General features: G+C 37.6%; 1 protein-coding gene across 1 annotated transcript; it reads left to right on the top strand.

The window, feature by feature from the left end:
• The first annotated feature begins 1,785 nt into the window (after positions 1 to 1,785).
• On the top strand, positions 1,786 to 22,616 carry LOC127689526 (glycine N-acyltransferase-like protein). The gene is made up of 5 exons (XM_052189227.1): positions 1,786 to 1,863; positions 12,242 to 12,349; positions 17,389 to 17,515; positions 18,346 to 18,520; positions 22,214 to 22,616. The coding sequence occupies exons 1-5, from the start codon at positions 1,786 to 1,788 to the stop codon at positions 22,614 to 22,616; spliced, it is 891 nt and encodes a 296-aa protein (XP_052045187.1).
• Positions 22,617 to 22,787: the final 171 nt, after the last annotated feature.

Genomic DNA, 22,787 nt, shown 5'->3' with positions numbered 1-22,787 from the left:
TATTATCTATCATCTATCATCTGTGAATTATCTATTTTCCATCCATCCATCCATCCATCCATCCATCCATCCATCCATCCATCCATCCGTCCATTCTACTTGTTATCATCATTATAATCTATATGGAAGGGCTCAGAGAAAATACTTTTTGTTTTTCATTTTGTTGTTAATATCAAGAAAAGATGTGATTCATTTAGGTAATAAGTTAGACAGCAGATTGTGAGCAAGCATAGTGAGTACTTTGTGGTAGACCTAAAGGCTAAACTATTTTGCTTAAAATGACCTCATTTACCATATGCTAGTGACACAGATAACTCTTCCTTTCTTAATCTTTTTAAGTTTGCTTCAAATACACAATTATTTGTGTAGAAGAGGAGTCACTCAATGGAATAATCAGTGTATGTATCTGGTATTTGCTTAGCATGCATAACAACCTAGGTTCACACCTCTAAATTAACACACACACACACACACACACACACACACACACACACATAAAAGCAAAAGTTGTTCATATATGCTTTGAACACAGATCTATTAATTCCTATACCTTTTATTGCTAGAACTGTAGATGGTACAAAAATGAAAGGAGAAACTTCAAAAATACTTTTGAAGTTGGAAAAATAATGATAATGTCAGACAAAAGCACTTGACATTTGAGTTTAGTAGAGAAGGCACCCATGGAACAGTATGACTATAGCTCATTATGAACTAGAGCTGCCCATTGTGTCTGCATGTCTTCCAGCCATTCTCATTTTTTGATTTTCTTTTGGAAGCGTTTGAAACTTGCTTATATGAGTACTGTGTTTACATAATCTCCTCTCCCCCCTTCCTCCCATGCCCCTGGGACCCACACTAGCTCTTTCACAAGTTCATTCTCTCTTACTCTTTATTAAGTGTATGCACAGACGACCATATTTATGGAAATTTATAAACATAATTTCTGCATTTGTTTAGTGTTGTTCACATCTGTTTAGGGCTGACCTCGTGGGACTAGGTAACCTATGGGGAGGTTCAGATGACTCATTATTGGAGAAGACTGATTCCTCTGTTCTCATCAGCTATTAATCTCATCTGTAGAGACATTTTGTAGGGAGACATTTTGTGAGAATTCTTCCAGTCACACTGGCATGTTAGTTGACATAGTCACCCTTTTTAGGTCTTTTTTGGTAAACATATTGCTGATTTTTCCTAGGTATAGCTTCTTTTATATATTGTCTTAGTCACTATTCTGTTGCTGTGAAGGGACACCATGGCAACTCTTATAAAGGAAAGCATTTAATTAGGACTTGCTTACAATTTCAGAAAATTAGACTACTGTCCTCATGGTAGGGAGCATGGCAGCGTGATGTTTACAATCTTCCTGTCCTTTCTTCCACATAGTGAGAAAGTTAGTAGAGGAGGTCCCCGTGAAACAGTAGGAATCAACCTCAAATAATGAAATAGTGTCTGTCAGACACAGTGTTAGACATGGTTCTGGAGAAGTAGCTGAGAGTTCTACAACCAGATCCACAGGCAGCAGGAAGCAAGAGTAAACCACTTGGCTTGGCTTGGGTTTCTGAAACTTCAACGCCCACCTCTAGTGGCAAACTTCCTCCAATAAGGCTACACCTACTAACCCTTCTAAATAGTGCCACTCTCTAATGACTATGTATTCAAAAATATGGGTCTAAGGTGGCCATTCCTATTCCTATCACCACATACATACACAATCTCACATGTTAAAGACATGTTAATGTTATTAACATTTCTTAATTCTTCTTTTAGGATAAGGTAGCTATCAAGATGCTCCATTTGCGAAGTTCACAGATGCTGCAGATGTTGGAGAGCTCCTTAAGGAAATACCTTCCTGAGTCCTTAAAGGTGAATGTGGAATGCTCTCAGGGAAATGAACTATAAGTGTCTAAGAAAAAGGTGGGAGAGGGATGGAGGATTTACTGAGCTATGTTCTGGGTCAGGTATTGACTTTGTGGCCTAAAATTTAGTTGATGCTACCACAAGGCCTGGGAAGCATGCTATATATATTTAAGAGAAAATAAATCTCTGTTGTGACAGAGCAAGTCCACATCACAGTGAACAGCAATGATTTGACCTTGATGATCTTTACTGACTTGGTATTCCCTTGTGCTCACACAGGAATTGTTTTACATAACACTGGATGCTTCTCAGAGTTGCAAATTGACAAAAACAAGTACATTAATGTTTAATATTTTCCCAACTGATCACATGTCTGATAAGATGTTGACCTATGTGATTCTCAGAACTAATAAATCAATTTCTGCTTTGCTAATTCTCAAAGAATTACATGTAATTTGGGTTGAGCAAGAAATTATGTTTTAGGAATGTATCAATAACTTTATATAAGATAACTTTCCCCATAAGTATTTTAGTATGTTACAAATGGACTAGAATATTAGTAGTAGTAAGGAATATCTTTGTATTATAGTGTAGATGTTATTTCACTCAGAGGACATTAAGTCTGCTAGAAATTACACTCATAAAAATGAAGGTGCAGTACATGAAAATAAATCTGGTAAAACTGAAAGAAAAATAAACCTACATGTAAAATTGAGGGTAAAATTCTTCCTTCCATTAATTATAAATGTGACAGAAATGATATAAACAGAGTGAAGACCCAAGGAACTGTAGGAGCTCACTGTATTACCTGCTACTTAAAGAATACTTTCCTTAACAACAGCAGAATCCCCATTCATAAGATGTTGTCCAAGACAGAACTCATATACACACAATGGGAATTTAAAATTATTCAAATCATATTAAATGTGTTCTTAAAAGTAATGGAATTTGGGGTCCATGAAATGGCTCAGTGAGTAAGAGTTCTTTTTAATGTGTGTAAAAATAGGTGTAGGGAATCCCTAGCATTCAACCAAGATGTCAAACATGGCCATGTACACCTAAATCGTCATTGCTCTCTGCTCTAGAGAGAGGAGGATGACAGGGACTTACTAATTGCTAGCATAGCTTCAGATTTAGTGAGAAACCCTGTCTCAAGGGGACAAGGTAGAGAGTGATAGTGCAGCACACTCAATGCCCTTTTGTAGCTCTCTCACCTCTGCAGACATAGAGGCATGCACATCTGCATATCACACACATGCACACACACACACATTCATATACACATGTACATAAATACACTCAGAAGGAATTAAAGTTAAAATTGAAAATTATACATGCAAATTTTCTGAAAATGATTCAAGAAATAAACTATGCTTAAAGTAAAAAGGGAATTTAGACTGAATAAATTGAATGACAATGGAGGTATAACAACAGCTGAAGCATTAATTAATGGGAAATATATAGCCTTAACTTTTCTTTTTATTAAAACCATAAAAATGATCTTTTGTTTGTTCCTACCACAGAAACTAGAAAAGATATAGAACGAATAAGCCCACTAGGAAGCAGAGAAAAGCAAATTGTAAAAGAAAAAAATACACAGAAAGAAATGAATCTGAGTGATAAAGAAGGGAGTGGGTAGATGGGTGGGGGAGCACCCTCATAGAAGCAGGGGTTCTAGGGGATGGGAGAGGAAGTTTGCAGAGTGGAAATAGGGAAGGGGGTTAACATTTGAAATGTACATAAATAAAATAACCAGTATAATTTAAAAAACAAAAACAAATGATGTTAGAACAAAACTGACATAGGATAAAGAAGATAAACATCTCCTAAATGAAGAATGAAACATGATACATCACTAAAAATCTAATGAACATTATAAGCATAACAGGAATGTTGGATAATTGACAATGTACTCATAGATTTCAGATACGTTGCTGTTATGTGAAAAGCTGAAATTAACAAAATTTGTTAAAGAAGAACATACAATCTCAATAGCTCTACATATGTATGTGAAAACATTGTGACAAAAGAATCTCTAGATGGCTTCACAGGGTATTTATATAGCATACATAAGAAATAAATAATAGAACACATAGAACATTAATCAGCATGTAAAAGAGGAGGGAGTACTTCTAAATTCATTTTATGAAGTCAGAGTTACCCTGGTAACAAAACCAAAATTGTATATCAATAGAAAACTATAGCTCTATATTCACCATTAATGTAAATACGAAAGTTCTCAAAAATACTATCAAGTTATCAAGATATATTTAAATAATAGATTTGATTCATGTTTAATCAATACAAATCACCATGTCAATTCACTACTGAATAAAAATCATAAAAATCATATGATCATTTTTATGAGACAGAATTTCACAATGAAGCCCAGACTACCTACAATTTACAAGTAATTTCCGATGACCTCAACTCAGAGAAGTTCTCTGCTTCAGACTTCAAAATTCTGCAATTACTGATATAAACCTCCATGACTAGGTGAGACAAGTAATCCAAGCTGGCCTTTAACTCACCATCATCTGACATCATTCCTCTGAGTGCCTAGATTAAAGTGTGTAACACCACACCTCGCTTGATCTTTAGTAATAGGTAAAGAAAAATGTGACAAAACATAATAGTCTCAAGGAATATGAAACTCAGTAAACTAGGAAGAAAGAGAATTTGTTGAACTTGACAAAAAGCACGTAGGCATGATGGAAAGTTAAGATCTTTCTCTATAGCAAAGAAAAGGAATATTTTTACTTAAGGTGGGTAACTAAGCAATGCTATCTATTTTCATTAATCTTATTTAATGAAACATTGGTGACCTAACCACCATATACGTCAAGAAAAATAAAGTAATTACTATTGTGGGTGGAAGGTAGTAAAATATATTGTGTTCTCAGAGGTCATGATCATCTAAAGGGTTTACAAAACAATTTTCTGGACATAAATTTAACAAGGTTAAAGTATTAAAGATCAATATACAAGTAATTTAACTCAATTCTATTTGTATACATTAGCAATTATAAATAATTAGAATCCAATATTTAAAATAAGTACCATTTACAATAGCACAAAACAAAGTAAACAAAAAGACAAAAATCGCAACAAAACATCAACCTCCCAAAGCATTTAGGTAGAGACTCTGTTGCTTTACATTTTCTCTTGTTAACTACTGCTCTGCCTGGATTCTTGTGGACAACAGGAAGAAGATATGTTTAATACAACTATTACATTGAATGTGAGGATGAGTAATATGAAGAGCATAGCATTCTATTTACTTTCCCAGTCTCTCTGACAAGCCTCCATAGCTGTCATTCATAGACTCAGCCACATGCGTTTCCTGCAATCCCAAGTCACCACTCCTGATTAGACAGGAAAGGTATCTATCAAAATGACAGAGCATATGATGCAGGTTTAAATTCTTTGAACAAAAAGTTCATTGGGCCATATTGTAGAACTTCAATAATGTCAGGGGTGGCGGCGGCGGCGGCGGCGGCAGCAGCAGCAGCAGTGCAGCAGTGGCTGCTCCAGCTGAAGGGCCATCAGCAGTGGAACCAAGGCAACACAGGGACCAGTTAGGCCCTGCGCCCACGACCACTGACCTTCCCTGACCAGCCGGGCGGCAGGCAGCTGCAGTTGTGCGGCGCCTTTCCTGCACGGAAACCACTTCAGAACTCGGCCTCCCACCAGTCAGGAGAGGTGCATCCTTCTTGGTTCCGTACTCCAGGGATCGGACAGACTAAGATCAGCCTGGGCGGCAGCACCACATCTCCAAGTCCTGCAACTGGCTAGCTGGGCTTCCGGGCGGCCAGCGGGGAGAAGTCAGTGTGCTCCAGTGAACCCAGCGGGCCCCAGCGGGAGCCTTCTGGTGCCTGCTTTGGGATCTGAACAGCCTGGGCAGCAGCACCATGTCTACAAGCAGTGCAGGAGGTAAGCTGTGCACCAGAGGCCAACTGGGAAGGGGCAGCTTGCACTGGTGAATCCAGCACTGACAAGACAAACTAACACCAGTGAGAACTAGATGGCAAAAGGCAAATGCAGGAACGTCACTAACAGAAATCAAGGCAATATGGCAACATCTGAACCCAATTCCCCTCTACCAACATGTCCTGAATACCCCATCACACCACTAAAACAAGATTTGCATTTAAAATCACTGGTCATGATGCTGGTACAGGAACACATGAAGGACATACTTAAAGAAATTCAGGAGAAAATGGATCAAAAGTTAGAAGCCCTTGCAAGGAAAACACAAAAATCATTGAAAGAAATCCAGGAGAATACAAAAGCCAACAAGGAGGAAATGCAAAAAACACTTAAAGAAATACAGGAGAACTTTGGTCAACAGGCTGAGGTCATGAAAGACGAAACACAAAAATCTCTTAAAGAAATACAGGAGAACTTTGGTCAACAGGCTGAGGTCATGAAAGAGAAAACACAAAAATCTCTTAAAGAATTACAGGAAAACACAAACATGTAAGTGAAGGAGCTAAGCAAAACCATCCAGGATCTAAAATCAGAAGTAGAAACAACTAAGAAAACTCAAAGGGAGACAACTTTGGAGATAGAAAGCCTTGGAAAAAAATCAGGGGACAGAGATGCAAATATCAACAACAGAATACAAGAGATAGAAGAAAGAATCTCAGATGCTGAAGATTCCATAGAAACCATGGACTCAACAGTTAAAGAAAATGAAAAATGCAAAAAGCTTGTAACCCAAAATATCCAGGAAATCCAGGACACAATGAGAAGACCAAACCTAAGGATTATAGGCATAGATGAGAGTGAAGATTTACAACTTAAAGGGCCAGCAAACATCTTCAATAAAATTATGGAAGAAAACTTCCCTAACCTAAAGAGAGAGATGCCCATGAATATACAAGAAGCCTACAGAACTCCAAACAGACTGGACCAGAACAGAAATACTTCCCGTCACATAATAATCAAAACACCAAATGTTCTAAACAAAGAAAGAATACTAAAGGCAGTAAGAGAAAAAGGCCAAGTAACATATAAAGGAAGACCTATCAGAATCACAGCAGACTTTTCACCTGAGACTATGAAGGCTAGAAGGTCCTGGGCAGATCTCATGCAGACTCTAAGAGAACACAAATGCCAACCAAAACTACTATATCCAGCAAAACTCTCAATCACCATAGATGGAGAAACTAAGATATTTCATGACAAAACCAAGTTTACCCAATATCTATCCACAAACCCAGCCCTAAAAAGGATAATAGAAGGACAACACCAATACAAGGAGGGAAACTTCACCCTGGAAAAAGCAAGATAGTAACCTTTCATCAAACCCAAAAGAAGTTAAGCATTCAAATTTAAAAAATAACGTCAAAAATGATAGGAAGTAACAATCACTATTCCTTAATATCTCTTAACATCAATGGACTTAATGCCCCAATAAAAAGACACAGACTAACTGAATGGATACGTAAACAGGACCCTACATTTTGCTGCTTACAGGAAACACACCTCAGGGTCAAAGACAAACACTACCTTAGAGTAAAAGGCTGGAAGACAATTTTACAAGCAAATGGTCTCAGGAAACAAGCTGGAGTAGCCATTTTAATATCAGATAAAATTGACTTTCAACCCAAAGTCATCAAAAGAGACCCTGAGGGACACTTCTTGCTGGTCAAAGGAAAAATACAAAAAGAAGAATTGTCAATCCTGAACATCTATGCCCCAAATGCAAGGGCACCATCTTTCGTAAGAGAAACTTTATTAAAACTAAAAGCACACATTGCACCTAACACAATAATTGTGGGTGACTTCAACACTGCACTTTCCTCAATGGACCGATCAGGAAAACAGAAACTAAACAGGGACACAATGAAACTAATTGAAGCTTTGGACCAATTAGATTTAACAGATATATATAGAACATTCTATCCTAAAACAAAAGAATATACCTTTTTCTCAGCACCTCATGGTACCTTCTCCAAAATCGACCATATAATTGGTCACAAGACAGACCTCAACAAATATAAGAAGATAGAACTAATCCCATGCCTCCTATCAGATCACTATGGAGTAAAAGTGGTCTTCAATAGCAACAGAAACAACGGAAAACCCACATACACGTGGAAACTGAACAATACTCTACTCAATGATACCTTGGTCAAGGAAGAAATAAAGAAAGAAATTAAAGACTTTTTAGAACACAATGAAAATGAAAACACAACATACCCAAATCTATGGGACACAATGAAAGCAGTGCTAAGAGGAAAACTCATAGCCCTGAGTGCCTACAAAAAGAAAATGGAGAGAGCATACATTACCAGCTTAATGACACACCTGAAAGCCCTAGAACAAAAAGAAGCTATTTCACCCAGGAGGAGTAGAAGGCAGGAAATCATCAAACTCAGGGCCGAAATCAATCAAGTAGAAACAAAGAGAACCATACAAAAAATCAACAAAACCAGGAGCTGGTTCTTTGAGAAAATCAACAAGATAGATAAACCCTTAGCCAGACTGACCAAAGGGCACAGAGAAAGTATCCAAATTAACAAACTTGGAAATGAAAAGGGAGATATAACAACAGAAACTGAGGAAATCCAAAAAATCATCAGATCCTACTACAAGAGCCTGTACTCAACACAACTGGAGAATCTGGAGGAAATGGACAATTTCCTTGACAGATACCAAATACCAAAATTAAATCATGACCAACTAGACCAACTAAACAGTCCCATAATGCCTAAAGAAATAGAAGGAGTCATAGAAAGTCTTCCAACCAAAAAAAGCACAGGACCAGATGGCTTCAGTGCAGAATTCTACCAGACCTTCAAAGAAGAGTTAACATCAATACTCTTCAAACTATTCCACAAAATAGAAACAGAAGGAACACTACCCAATTCCTTCTACGAAGCCACAATTACGCTGATACCAAAGCCACAAAAAGATCCAACAAAGATAGAGAACTTCAGACCAATTTCCCTTATGAACATCGATGCAAAAATACTCAATAAAATTCTTGCCAACCGAATCCAAGAACACATCAAAACAATCATCCACCATGATCAAGTAGGCTTTATCCTGGGAATGCAGGGTTGGTTCAATATACGGAAATCCATCAATACAATCCACTACATAAACAAACTCAAAGAACAAAACCACATGGTCATTTCTTTGGATGCTGAAAAAGCATTTGAAAAAATTCAGCATTCCTTCATGCTTAAAGTCTTGGAGAGAACAGGAATTCAAGGCCCATACCTAAACATAGTAAAAGCAATATACAGCAAACCGGTAGCCAGCATCAAACTAAATGGAGAGAAACTTGAAGCAATCCCACTGAAATCAGGGACCAGACAAGGCTGCCCCCTTTCTCCTTATCTTTTCAATATTGTACTTGAGGTACTAGCTCGGGCAATTCGACAACATAAGGAGGTCAAAGGGATACAAATTGGAAAGGAAGAAGTCAAACTATCATTATTTGCAGACGACATGATCGTCTACCTAAGTGACCCAAAGAACTCCACTAGAGAGCTACTCCAGCTGATAAACAACTTCAGCAAAGTGGCAGGTTATAAAATCAGCTCAAGCAAATCAGTGGCCTTCCTATACTCAAAGGATAAGCAGGCTGAGAAAGAAATTAGGGAAATGACCCCCTTCACAATAGCCACAAACAGTATAAAGTATCTTGGGGTGACTCTTACCAAACATGTGAAAGATCTGTATGACAAGAACTTCAAGACTGAAGAAGGAAATGGAAGAAGACCTCAAAAAATGGGAAAACCTCCCATGCTCATGGATTGGTAGAATCAATATAGTTAAAATGGCCATTTTGCCTAAAGCACTATACAGATTCAATGCAATACCCATCAAAATCCCAACCCAATTCTTCACAGAGTTAGAAAGAGCAATTATCAAATTCATCTGGAACAACAAAAAACCCAGGATAGCTAAAACTATTCTCAGCAACAAAAGAAAATCTGGGGGAATCAGTATCCCTGACCTCAAGCAATACTACAGAGCAATAGTGTTAAAAACTGCATGGTATTGGTACAGTGACAGGCAGGAGGATCAATGGAACAGGATTGAAGATCCAGAAATGAACCCACACACCTATGGCCACTTGATCCTCGACAAAGAGGCTGAAAACATCCAATGGAAAAAAGATAGCCTTTTCAACAAATGGTGCTGGTTCAACTGGAGGTCAGCATGCAGAAGAATGCGAATTGATCCATCCTTGTCTCCTTGTACTAAGCTCAAATCCAAATGGATCAAGGACCTCCACATAAAGACAGACACTTTGAAGCTAATAGAAAAGAAACTGGGGAAGACCCTTGAGGACATCGGTACAGGGAGAAAGTTTCTGAACAGAACACCAATAGTGTATGCTCTAAGAGCAAGAATTGACAAATGGGACCTCATAAAATTACAAAGTTTCTGTAAGGCAAAGGACACCATCAAGAGGACAAATCGGCAACCAACAAATTGGGAAAAGATCTTCACCAATCCTACATCAGATAGAGGGCTAATATCCAATATATATAAAGAACTCAAGAAGTTAGACTCCAGAAAACCAAACAACCCTATTAAAAATGGGGTACAGAGTTAAACAAAGAATTCTCACCTGAAAAACTTCGGATGGCGGAGAAGCATCTTAAAAAATGCTCAACTTCATTAGTCATTAGGGAAATGCAAATCAAAACAACCCTAAGATTTCATCTTACACCAGTAAGAATGGCCAAGATTAAAAATTCAGGAGACAGCAGGTGTTGGAGAGGGTGTGGAGAAAGAGGAACACTCCTCCACTGCTGGTGGGGTTGCAAATTGGTACAACCACTCTGGAAATCAGTCTGGCGGTTCCTCCGAAAACTGGGCACCTCACTTCCAGAAGATCCTGCTATACCACTCCTGGGCATATACCCAGAAGACTCCCCACCATGTAATAAGGATACATGTTCTACTATGTTCATAGCAGCCCTATTTATAATTGCCAGATGCTGGAAAGAACCCAGGTATCCCTCAACAGAAGAGTGGATGCAAAAAATGTGGTATATCTACACAATGGAGTACTATTCAGCCATTAGGAACAATGAATTCATGAAATTCTTAGGCAAATGGATGGAGCTAGAGAATATCATACTAAGTGAGGTAACCCAGACTCAAAAGGTGAATCATGGTATGCACTCACTAATAAGTGGATATTAACCTAGAAAACTGGAATACCCAAAACATAATCCACACATCAAATGAGATACAAGAAGAAGGGAGGAGTGGCCCCTGGTTCTGGAAAGACTCAGTGAAACAGTATTCAGCAAAACCAGAACGGGGAAGTGGGCAGGGGTGGATGGGAGGACAGGGGAAGAGAAGGGGGCTTGCGGGACTTTCGGGGAGTGGGGGGGCTAGAAAAGGGGAAATCATTTGAAATGTAAATAAATTATATCGAATAAAAAAAATATCCAGTCCAAATTGAAAAAAAAAAAAAAAGAAACAAAAAAAAAATAATGTCAGGGGGTAGTGTGCTTGCATACAAAGCGAGTAAAGCTGAGAAGTAAATATTTAAGTAGTCATTTTTTTTGATTTTTTTAAAATTTTTTTATTTGATATAATTTATTTACATTTCAAATGATTTCCCCTTTTCTAGCCCCCCCACTCTCCGAAAGTCCCGTAAGCCCCCTTCTCTTCCCCATCCTCCCACCCACCCCTTCCCACTTCCCCGTTCTGGTTTTGCCGAATAGTGTTTCACTGAGTCTTTCCAGAACCAGGGGCCACTCCTCCTTTCTTCTTGTACCTCATTTGATGTGTGGATTATGTTTTGGGTATTCCAGTTTTCTAGGTTAATAACCACTTATTAGTGAGTGCATACCATGATTCACCTTCAATATTACCAAAGTCTGAAGTAGCAGGAAGATGTATGTATTGTAGCTAGAAACAGAGTCTCTTCTTAAACAGAGAATATTGAATAGTTTAACACACATGCCAACTGTAATTCATCCTAAGAATTAAATATTAGGGAATTAAGAAAAATTATGTAAATTCTTGATTATTGACATGAAAATATCTTTGTATATTATATGTGAAATTCACATATATTAGGAAAGTCCATTTTTTATAAATTTATATAGGCATATATTTATATGACATAAAATAGAAATTTATAGGAAAAACTCAATGATGTAAGATTGAGTTATTACTAATTTAATTTATCTGCATACTTAACTATTATAATATCTTTATGATTTTGTTTAAAAATTCTATCTACTTTAGAGTAATAAAATATTACTTGAAGACGGAACTAGATTTTGTATTATTTATACTCACTAATTTCATAGAAATCAACATCATTCTGGTATCAAAGCAGGGCTTTTACTGATCCTTAGTAATGAACTGACTATTCGGTTGTTAAAATATTTAGGTTTATGGGACTGTCTTCCACATGAACCAAGGAAACCCATTCAAGCTCAAGGCTCTGGTGGACAAGTGGCCTGATTTTAATACAGTGGTTGTCCGTCCTCAGGAGCAGGTAAGTTATATCATGGAATGAATACCTTTACAATTGCTGTATGTCTAACATGAACCTTGAAATATGCAGGCTCCAAGGAAACAACGATGGCCCCTGATGACGCCAGGGTCCCTCTTCTAGATGAAAACAAGATTAGCACATGAACTCTAAATTGAAAAAACCACAAAGAGAGATAAGAGATGAAGAAAAGAACATGAAATCAAAAACAAAAGAGAAGAAATAAATTATAAAATGTCAGTAGTAAGCTCTTATTTTATTCTTAAGAGTAACTGGATTAAATGCTGCCTCACAAAGGTGTCTGGCCTAGGTCTTCTGCATATATGTTATGGCTGAATAATTTGTTGTTCTTGTGAGAATCATGGTGGTGGGAAAGGGGTCATGGCTGTTTCTAACTCTTTCACCTACTTGTGGAACCCTTTTTCTCCCACTGGATTCCCTTGTCCAACCTTGGTGTAATGTTATATGGCTGCTCTTATTGTAGCTTGCAGTGTTTAGTTGATGCCCTTGGGAAACTTGATCTTTTATGAGAGGAGACCAAGAGAGGTGGATCTGGGGGAGAGCCTATAGGGAGAGGAGAAAAGGAAGGAAGGGGAAATTTCAGATGTATAATTTATATATCTGAGATATATATTATAATATATTAGAGAAGAATTCAAAAATCATTTTGATAAAACAATCTCAATCTAACAATGAAAAGTAGATTTTAAACATCAAAAATACATGACTCAGGTATAGGGTACATACAAGAGACTACACTCACTTTCATAAAAAATATACTGGATATTAACAGATAAAAAAGTAGTTTATGAATACTAGAAACATATAAAGCAAATGTTAATTAACAAATTAAGAATAACAGATATCAGTTCAATAAGTGGAAAAGGCATCAATACCTCACTCTCAACAAGGAGTAAACAGGTCAACAAGGCACAAAATGACTAAGAACACTGTGTTTGGATTAAATTTTAGCAAAGCAGGTCTAACACACACCAAACTTTCCTTCCATCAACAGCAGAACACATGTTTCCTCTAGTATACATAAAAACACTCTTCATACTATTCCACACACTAAATTGAAATCATGCTTAGAATCATTTCAGACTATGCAGTTCTGAAAATAGATATTAAAGAACCATTTGTAACGGGAAGTTCCTAACAATTTTATATGGAAAAGAATGATTCCAAATAAATAGTTAACATTGCATCCCAAGACACTGGAAAAAGAACACATTAGAACCCAGTTGGCTGGGGGAAAGAAATAACAAGTATCAGAAAAGAGACAGACAAGAGAATACAAAATCCACTGAAAGTATTTCTTTTAAAGTTTGTTTTCTGAAAATATATACAATTTGCAAATTTTTGACTAGTTTAAGGAGAAAAGAGGGAAAACACATTTAAATGAAGTGAAAGTGAAGACACTACAGCCGATATCATAAATGAAGTGAGATATGAGGAACTCATTCATGTGAATATTTACATGTGCTTCACTGGGTGACCCAAAGGCTGTAAATTGTAAAGTACATCCTACAAAGACTGAATGAAAAAACAAATAGAAAGGCTGAAGAGACCAATAACAATAGAAACTGAAAGGGCAATAAAACCCTCCAAACCTCTTTTCAAAGAGGAGGAAGAAAGATTGTTAGAGCCAGAGGTGGTGGATGATCCCCCAAAATAGCATCTTCCAGACACAACAGGGCTGAGACTCATAAACTCACAGAGCCTGTGACAGCATACACAAGACCTGCACAAGTTCAAGCCACACAAAACCCCAGCATGGAGAAGGAAAAGCAGACAAAGTCTCACACCTTATCAAGGATGTATTTGCAACTCGTACTTCTTGGGAAAGGGAAAAACCCATTTTCTCTAATGGCATGTTATATCAACCACACTCCAGGACAGGGCCCAGGTACTTGCCCAACACAAAGTGGACTCCATGTTTTGTTTTGTATGCTTTTGGGTTTGTTTTGGTCATTGTTTTCTCTTTTTTTGTTGTTGTCCATTTGCTAATTTTGATTTTCATCCTTTCATGTGGCTCTCTTTGAGAGAGAGTGAGAGAGAGAAAAAGATATATATATATATCTTAGAGAGAGAGAGAGAGAGAGAGAGAGAGAGAGCAAGAGAGTGAGAGAGAGCAAGAGAGAAAGAGTTAGATGGATAGATGATAGATAGATAGATAGATAGAGTGAGTGAGAGAGACAGAGACAGAGACAGACAGAGAGAGAGAGAGAGAAAGAGAAGTTAGATGAGTGAGGATGTGAGGAAATCTGGGAGGATATTGTATGTAAAATATATTCAATATAATATATAATATTGTATGAATATTGTATGACTACAAACAAAATATATACAATATATCAAAATATATTGTTTGTACAAATTTTTAAAATATAAAAACACAAAAAACAACAACAAAACCTACGCAAGCCACAGTGTAACGGTAACAGCAAATGGTTTATTGCTAAGTACTACAAACAGTTCAAGAGGGATCAGAATTAGGACTTACCTTTTTATGTTATCTTGCTGTCTAGGCCAGTGTGGTCTGAAACACATTGTGTATTGCAGCTTGTCTCTAAATTCTTGTTTTTCCAGTATCAGCCTCACAAGTTCTGGGATGACAGACTTGCGCCACCATGTACCATGCCTAGCTTATTACTATTTCTTACAAAATATAGACCTAGATGAATTCTTCTTCATATGTTTTATGAGGTCACTATCACTTTTGTAGTTATAAAAGACAAGAACATTACTGGTCATTTTCTATGAATATTTATGCAATATTTGATAAAATATTAACTACCTTGTGAGTCTGGCATAGTGTATGCAGATGAACAGATGTGCTCCATCACAGCATCACATGGCCATGTCAGCGGAAGAAGAATTTTTTTGGCAGAATTTATTACTCTTTTTGGCAAAACTTAAGAGTCTACTTATAGGAAGAAAATACTCTAACCCAAATGTAGATCTATTTGTTGTTTGTCCTAGTAATCCCTCTTCTGGGCACATATAGAAATGAAATAAAGTCAGCAAGCACTGAGAGTATCTATATTGCTACACATACTGTAGAATTATTTGTATTACCTAAAATGCAGAAACAACCTTGGAACCCACAGACAGATGAATGGGCACAGATATCAATATACAGAACTGATTTCTGAATGAAATGTTCTTTACCATTAAAAAGATATGTTACTGTTTTCTAAAATATAGAGTATCTGGGAAGACATTGTGGTAAGTGAAATGGGCAGTCACAGCAAAAATACTCTCAACGTTAAATTTTAAAAAATGAGATGTATATAAAACAAAAGGGTGATTGAACTATGTAACTGAAGGTAGTGAAGAAGGAGGTACATGCATAGGGCATCAAAGAGGCTCAGAGATCTAATGTGCAACATGAGATTTTGCTGTATTTTCTGTTAAATTAGTTAAGTACTTGCTACTATTTCTAATGGTGGACCTATAGGACAATAGGTGAGACCTATGTCTTACATAATCACATAATATTTATGTGAGACAATACGTCTGCTAATTTGCTTCAGTATAATAGTAAATATTTATTATTACTTTATTATCATTATTATTATGTATATATTTTCATAATATCGCATATACCTTAAACATAAACAATAGCACTTACTGTCTTAAAAAACTTCACCAAACAGCATACAATACAAAGTAAATTTAAATGTACTCAAAATATAAAAATGGAATAATATTTGTTTTTCAAATGTGTTGATAAGATGGAGTATCAGTTGTAGTATTGTCTAGCTGCAAGGGAAATTCTGTGCAATATTTTCTGGCTATTCTGCCCTAGCTGAATATTTATCTTTCAGTCCTGTCCTTTAGGTTCAAAAAATTCCAGCCGTCCTTTACAAATTTTTGAGAAGAGCTTTTTGAACAAATTATGTTATGATTTTGCCAGAAATATCCATTTTTTGAAAGCTGGGTGCTTTGTGCTTTATAGATTAAAGGCATCATGTTTAATTTTTGTATGTCTTTAATGTGTATATACAAAAATCCAAATACAAGATCATCTTGTCTATTTCAATATTGCCATGTTAAAAATATATGTATGTGCTAGAGAGAAGGCTCAAGGGTAAAATGCTTGCTGTGCCAGTTTGAGGATCTGGGATCCTTAGGAGCTCCATAAAGGTCTACATGTGTAACCTACACACATGCATAAGCAGTGCATGTATGTAGTCCCAGCACGCTTACAGAGACGTGGAACTTGGGAGATGGGGGAATTTCTGAAGGTAGCTAGACTTGGGCTAACATTAGCAAACAAACATCTCTCTCTCAGCGTGGAAAGTGAGAAGGAGTCCTCAAAGATTCCCTCTGATCTCCATCCACACACTCACAAAGAGAAATAAAACATGCAATTATTTTGAGGCTCTTCAGAACAAGAAGACGACTTCTTTTTACAAGGCCTTCAACATTCTCACTTTTCTTCTTTTTCCTGAGTATTACCAACTTAGGGAAGAATGTTTCATAAACCATCCTTAATTGATTTTTAGATCACAATGGTATCTATACATAAAACATAATAAAGTTTAATAAAAACATTCCCATAAGTTGAGTGGAATTTTGATGTGGTTTAGTGATATTTATGATTGAGGAGTGGTGCTGGCATGTGAAGAAAACATCACTGCTTAGGTTTGACTCATGAGTTTGAAATTTCCAGCAAGGATGGGAAAGCAGTTCTAACCCTGGTTGAAACGAATGGCTGCTGAAGGAAGGGGAGGCCCGTGTTCTTGTAGGTGATCCTGCATCCATCTGCATCTGGACAGCCCTAAATGGACTCAATGGTCATTTAAAAATATATGTATAGTTAGGAAATATTTCAGGAGGGGTCTGGAGGAATTGGAGTGACAAAGTTGGATGAATATGACTAAATGCATTACATATACACATACACATATACATATTCATATACCTGAAACTTTAATTATTAAAAATAAGACAAAGAGTGTAATGAAATTTTAAAATAATGAAATTATATGATACAATCAATATTCTTTATTCCATATTGCCCAACCAAATAGGATATGGCAGACGACCTTGATAACCACACTAATACTTACCAGATCTATTCTAAAGATCCTAAGCACTGTTTGGAATTTCTTGGAAACCAAGATGTCATCAACTGGAAACAGCATCTGCAGATCCAAAGTAAGGGGACTGGAATGTGTGCTTGCTGCTGTAACCCTCTGTGTGCACATCTGTAGGTTTACGCTCTGTTTTGGCACCTCACTCTGAAACCTTTTTTAATTTTTTTCAAACTTCCAAATCCTAACCTAAATGAACATCCCTTGGTCTGTCTTCCATCACCTCTACAGTGGAACCAATTTCAGATATTGAAGACTATGGCATTGTTAGAAGAAACAGTGAACTAGGTAAATTTTGGTTAACTGAATGTATTTTGAAGATGTATTCAGGAGCTACGAGGACAACTATATAGGAGACAGGACTTGGACTCTGACATGTTTCATGTACAAGAATGGTAGTTTATTATGACACAGAGTAACTGCCAGGTCATCAAGGTTTATATCTAATGTGGTTAACCACAGAGCATGCCCTCTGAAGTTAAAGCCACAGGGAACTTCCTGGTTTTGCCTCCAAGTTGTGATTCTTGAGCAAATGACATTTCCATTACTCAGCATCTTCATATATATATAAAATCTGATACTAAAAGATCCTAAAATATAGAATCAATGACATGATTGAGTGAGGCATAAGATCAATATCTGGACATATACTCAAACAAGATTGGCTATTATTTGAATATGCTCCTTCTGTTCATGGAGACATAGTGAGGATTTTTAGTATTCTGTTGTACCTGACAGAAAACATGTCCAGGGAATAACTTTAGGAATGGACACACAGGAGCTACAATTAAGGCAACGTTTTTTGATTAAATTTTATATACATCTTTAGACCACTGCTTTGATCTATAGGGACACTTATTATGGTTACTTATTGCCTGTTTTGATCCCTTCTAGGTTCACAATCCAGCCTAAATGAAGCAATAGTGGGTCTTGCAGATGGTAAGATGGTGAAGGTCAAGAGAACACAGTGCATTCTCTACATGATGCCCCAGACAGCAAAGAAACTGGTTCCTTTTCTGCTGGAGGACACAGAGTACTTAGATGATAAATCTGGCAGACCCCGTCCTATGTGAGTCGGACTGAAGATGCTTTGTTCCACCCAGATCTCTCACAAAAGAAGCTTCCTAACTTCTCTACCTACATGGCCTATTTCCAACATGATTGCTTTTTTTTTTTTTAAATACCACAGATAGTGTGATCAGTTTCTTCAAATGCCACAAATACTTCTTTATTAGTTTGCAGGTTTTAACAGTTCTTTGTTTTTAGGATTTTTTTCGTCTTTGCATATCTGTGTATTGATGTGTTTGTAGGTATGTGTGCACACATGTGGCAGTGAAGGGACAATTTCAAGTGTTGACTCCATTAGCACAATCCAGCTTGTGGGTTTCTTTGCTTTTTTGAGACAAGAGTTCTTATTGGGATTTGTATGGTTCAGATAGGCTGTCTGACCACCTAGGTCCAGAAATACAATTTTCTTCAGTTCCCCAGAGCTATGATTACAGACTTAAACTTCTATACCCAGTTTAAATAACAAAAAACATGGGACCTGGGGATCAGACTGAGGACCCCATGTTCTATGTGCAGCTAGCACTTAATTGACTGAACTATTCCATCATGCTATCACTAATTGATTCTTAGTACATTTCAATGAAGTTCAAACTCACTTTGGCCACCATAAGACATGGACTCATTCTTTGTTGGACATCTATCCTCATCCTACCAGAAGCACTGCCCTTCTGCAATTTAACCCTCACATGTTCACACATGCCTCTGGAAAAGTGAATTTGTTGTATGGAATGTCCTCTCTTCCAATATTCACACATTTTCCTCTTCTTTATTTGGCCATTGTTTCTCATAGTCTTGTTTTATTTCTATTACAACTTCTTTTCAGAACACCCCATCAAAAGATACAATTATGATGATATTTTTATCTCCCTCATTATGCATTCATTAGCCAGAAACAGCTTATTTTTAAATATATCTACCTATGTATTGCTAGTATCTGCCCACAATATTCAGAATTCCTTACAGGCAAGAATTTCAACTAAGTAAGATGTGTCAACAAAGGCACTGGTTGCACAGCTGATGAACTGAGTTCAATTCTTGGGATCCACGTGGTGGAAGAAGAGAACCTATTCTCACAAGTTGTCCTGCATCTTCCACACATGTGTTCCCAATAATAAATAAATAAATATATTTTTTAAAGAGTAAGAATAAGGACACATGCTCCACTATGTTCATAGCAGTCTTATTTATAACAGCCAGAAGCTGGAAAGAACCCAGATGTCCCTCAATGGAGGAATGGATACAGAAAATGTGGTATATTTACACAATGGAGTACTATTCAGCAATTAAAAACAATGAATTCATGAAATTCTTAGGCAAATGGCTGGATTTGGAAAATATCATCCTAAGTGAGGTAACCCAGTCACAACAGAACACACATGGAATGCAGTCACGGATAAGTGGATATTATCCCAGAAGCTCTGAATACCCAAGACACAATTCACATATTAAATGATTCCCAAGAAGAAGGAAGGAGAGGACCCTGGTCCTAGAAAGGCTTGGTGCTGCATTGTAGGGGATTACCAGGACAGAGAAGTAGGAGGGGGTTGATCCAAACAAAGGGAAGAGGGCTTATGGTACTTATGGGGAGAAGGGAGCCGGGAAAGGGAAAATCAATTGGAATGTAAACAAATAATATAGTAAATAATATAGTAATTTCCCTCCTTTTCTCCTGTGCTTGCTCCTTCCAAAATTTAAGGACTTTTTTTCTTTAACTGTTACTATTACACACACACACACACACACACACACAATGTGCTCAGTCTGTTTAGTGCTACTTGTATGTATGTGATTTCAGAGTTGACCAATTGCTATTAGATATTGCTATTAAGAGGCTCATTCCTGGGGAAGACTCTCCTGCTCTTAGCTTTCCTTAGTTGCCTGTAGTTTGTTTGTTTGTTGTTTGTTTTCTGAGATAGGGTTTTTTCTGTGTACTGGTTCTGGCTGTACCTGGAACTCAATTTGTGGACAAGGCTGGCTTCATATTCACAGAAGCCCCCCTGCCTCTGCCTCTCAAGATTAAAGATGTGTAGCCACTGTGCCTGACTTTATGCTCTTTAAAAGTGTAGCCCCATGAGCTTTTTCCCTTTCCATGTTAGCATGTCAGTTGATCTTGGTTCTTAATAAATATGTGTTTAATCAATCTACTTCACAGAAAAAAATGTTTTCCAATTAAAAGCATTTGGGCAATGTATGTATTTTCCCTGATTTTAGAACAGCACAGAGCAGTACTGAAATCTGATGATGGGAACTTGATGTAGGGTACTCAATCCCACGGGCCCTGTGGTTCAGTGTGCCTGGAAGTACTTTGCTTACACTGTGAAGGGCGTTGCATCCCAGAGAGCACCTTCTCATCCAGAGTAGCACTGGGTCCATTTTTCAGGGGATAGTCAGGAAATCCCTCACTTTATCTTATGGTTTGCAACAGAAAGTAGGGTCTTATGATGTGGTGACTTGTTTACCGTAAGGATGATGAAGGGTGTTACTGTGACCAGAATCTGCACCTTCTGGTTATGCATCCTGAGTAGAGTATTTACCTCACTGAAGGAGTCCTCTCCCTTTAATATACATAGAAGGAGCTGTCTGTGTAGCACATTGTTGACTATTTTGAGTTTTTCTTTGCCTTGTATTCAATATGGCAAAGGACTCTCAGAAACAAGTACCGAAGATTTCATGCTATGAGGTTTGGGGAGAAGACTTAGTCTGTTACAGTACTTGGTACACAATTCTGAAAATTTGATTTGAGATTCCCTAGAATATGCATGAAAAGCCAAGTGTGATAGTGTGCTGGTTTTTCCAGTGCTGTTGTGGTGAAGTAAAAACTATCACCAGGATCACTGGACAGCTAATGAATTGATGAACTCCAGCTTAGCGAGTGAAGCTGAACAAGACTGAGAAAAGCTCCCAACATCTTCACACACACATACACACACTCACACACATACACACACACACACAGAGACACACACAGACACACACACACAGACACAGAGACACACACATACACACACACATACACACTCACACACATACACACATGGAGACACACAGACATACACACAGACACAGAGACACACACAGACACACACACATATACACATACACACACACTCACACACACGTACACAGACACAGAGACACACACAGACACAGACACACACAGAGACACACAGACACACACACACACACACACACGCACACATTTACATATATACATGATTTCTTGATCCTAAAGTCTTGCTTTGTTGATTGATAGTATGTGCTTTTGAGTACTTAATCTCTATTTATCCATGTTTCCTATCTTTCTGATGTCATCTGCTCTATTTCCTGTGGGAGGTATGTGGGTCACAGCAATGTTGACAACAGAACAGAGTTGTTGTTTTTTTTTTTTTAGCAAAGATTTAATAGCTTTTATGGTACTGCCCTGGGTACTTGTTGGAAAGACAACCTTTTATAATATTAATTTCTGTCTTTTGATAAAATGGCTATTTGCCATCCCTTCTAAAGAGGATAACATGAAGGCAGAAAGGCCAAGTTAGGTTAGCTGTCTGCTCTTCCAAGGCTAGGCAGACAGTGCTGAGCTGATGCAAACCACTACTGGTGATCTCATGCCTCACAATAGACTTTTGTGGAGAGGGACAAATATTTCACACTGTATATAATATTTAGGGCTGTTCTTTTTCTTTTATCCCTTCAGTGACCAAGAAATGTTTAAACTCTCATCCCTGGATGTTACCCACGTTCCCTTGGTGGATAAATTCTGGCAGTTCGGTGGCAATGCGAGGAGCCAGAGATTCATTGAGCGCTGTATCCAGATCTTTCCTAGCTCATGTCTTCTGGGACCTGAAGGGACTCCTGTGTCCTGGGCTCTGATGGACCAAACTGGAGAAATGAGAATGGCGGGCACAGTGCCTGATTACCGGGCGCAAGGCCTCAGCTCCCACATCATTTATGCCCAGACTCTGGCTATGGATAAACGTGGTTACCCTGTGTATAATCATACAGCACAAACCAACAAAGTCATACAGAAAATGAGTCATACTCTGCACCATGTCCCCATGCCCTGTGACTGGAATCAGTGGAATTGTACACCTCTGTGATTCTGGTGCTCAACACAAGGCTGTGTTGAGTAGGCCATAATAAATCTGGGGGAGTGGAAGGTGGTCATAGAGAAAATACAGATTCTAATGAACAATAAAGGAGTGGGCATTGCTTGGGGTCTGAGGAACCAGTGTGAATGGTCAACAGTATACCATGGTCCCTGCCCTCAT

The sequence above is a fragment of the Apodemus sylvaticus genome, chromosome 1, assembly GCF_947179515.1.
Source record: "Apodemus sylvaticus chromosome 1, mApoSyl1.1, whole genome shotgun sequence".
NCBI classification, from domain to species: domain Eukaryota; kingdom Metazoa; phylum Chordata; class Mammalia; order Rodentia; family Muridae; genus Apodemus; species Apodemus sylvaticus.
This window is presented reverse-complemented; position numbering and strand designations above follow the sequence as displayed.

Bases quoted from the DNA above. Each gene is read 5' to 3' on its own strand.
- LOC127689526 (XM_052189227.1), top strand. From the start codon at position 1,786: ATGCTCCATTTGCGAAGTTCACAGATGCTGCAGATGTTGGAGAGCTCC. The intron at 17,516-18,345 runs GTAAGGGGACTG...GATCCCTTCTAG, and splicing joins ACAGCATCTGCAGATCCAAA to GTTCACAATCCAGCCTAAAT. The intron at 18,521-22,213 runs GTGAGTCGGACT...TTATCCCTTCAG, and splicing joins TCTGGCAGACCCCGTCCTAT to TGACCAAGAAATGTTTAAAC.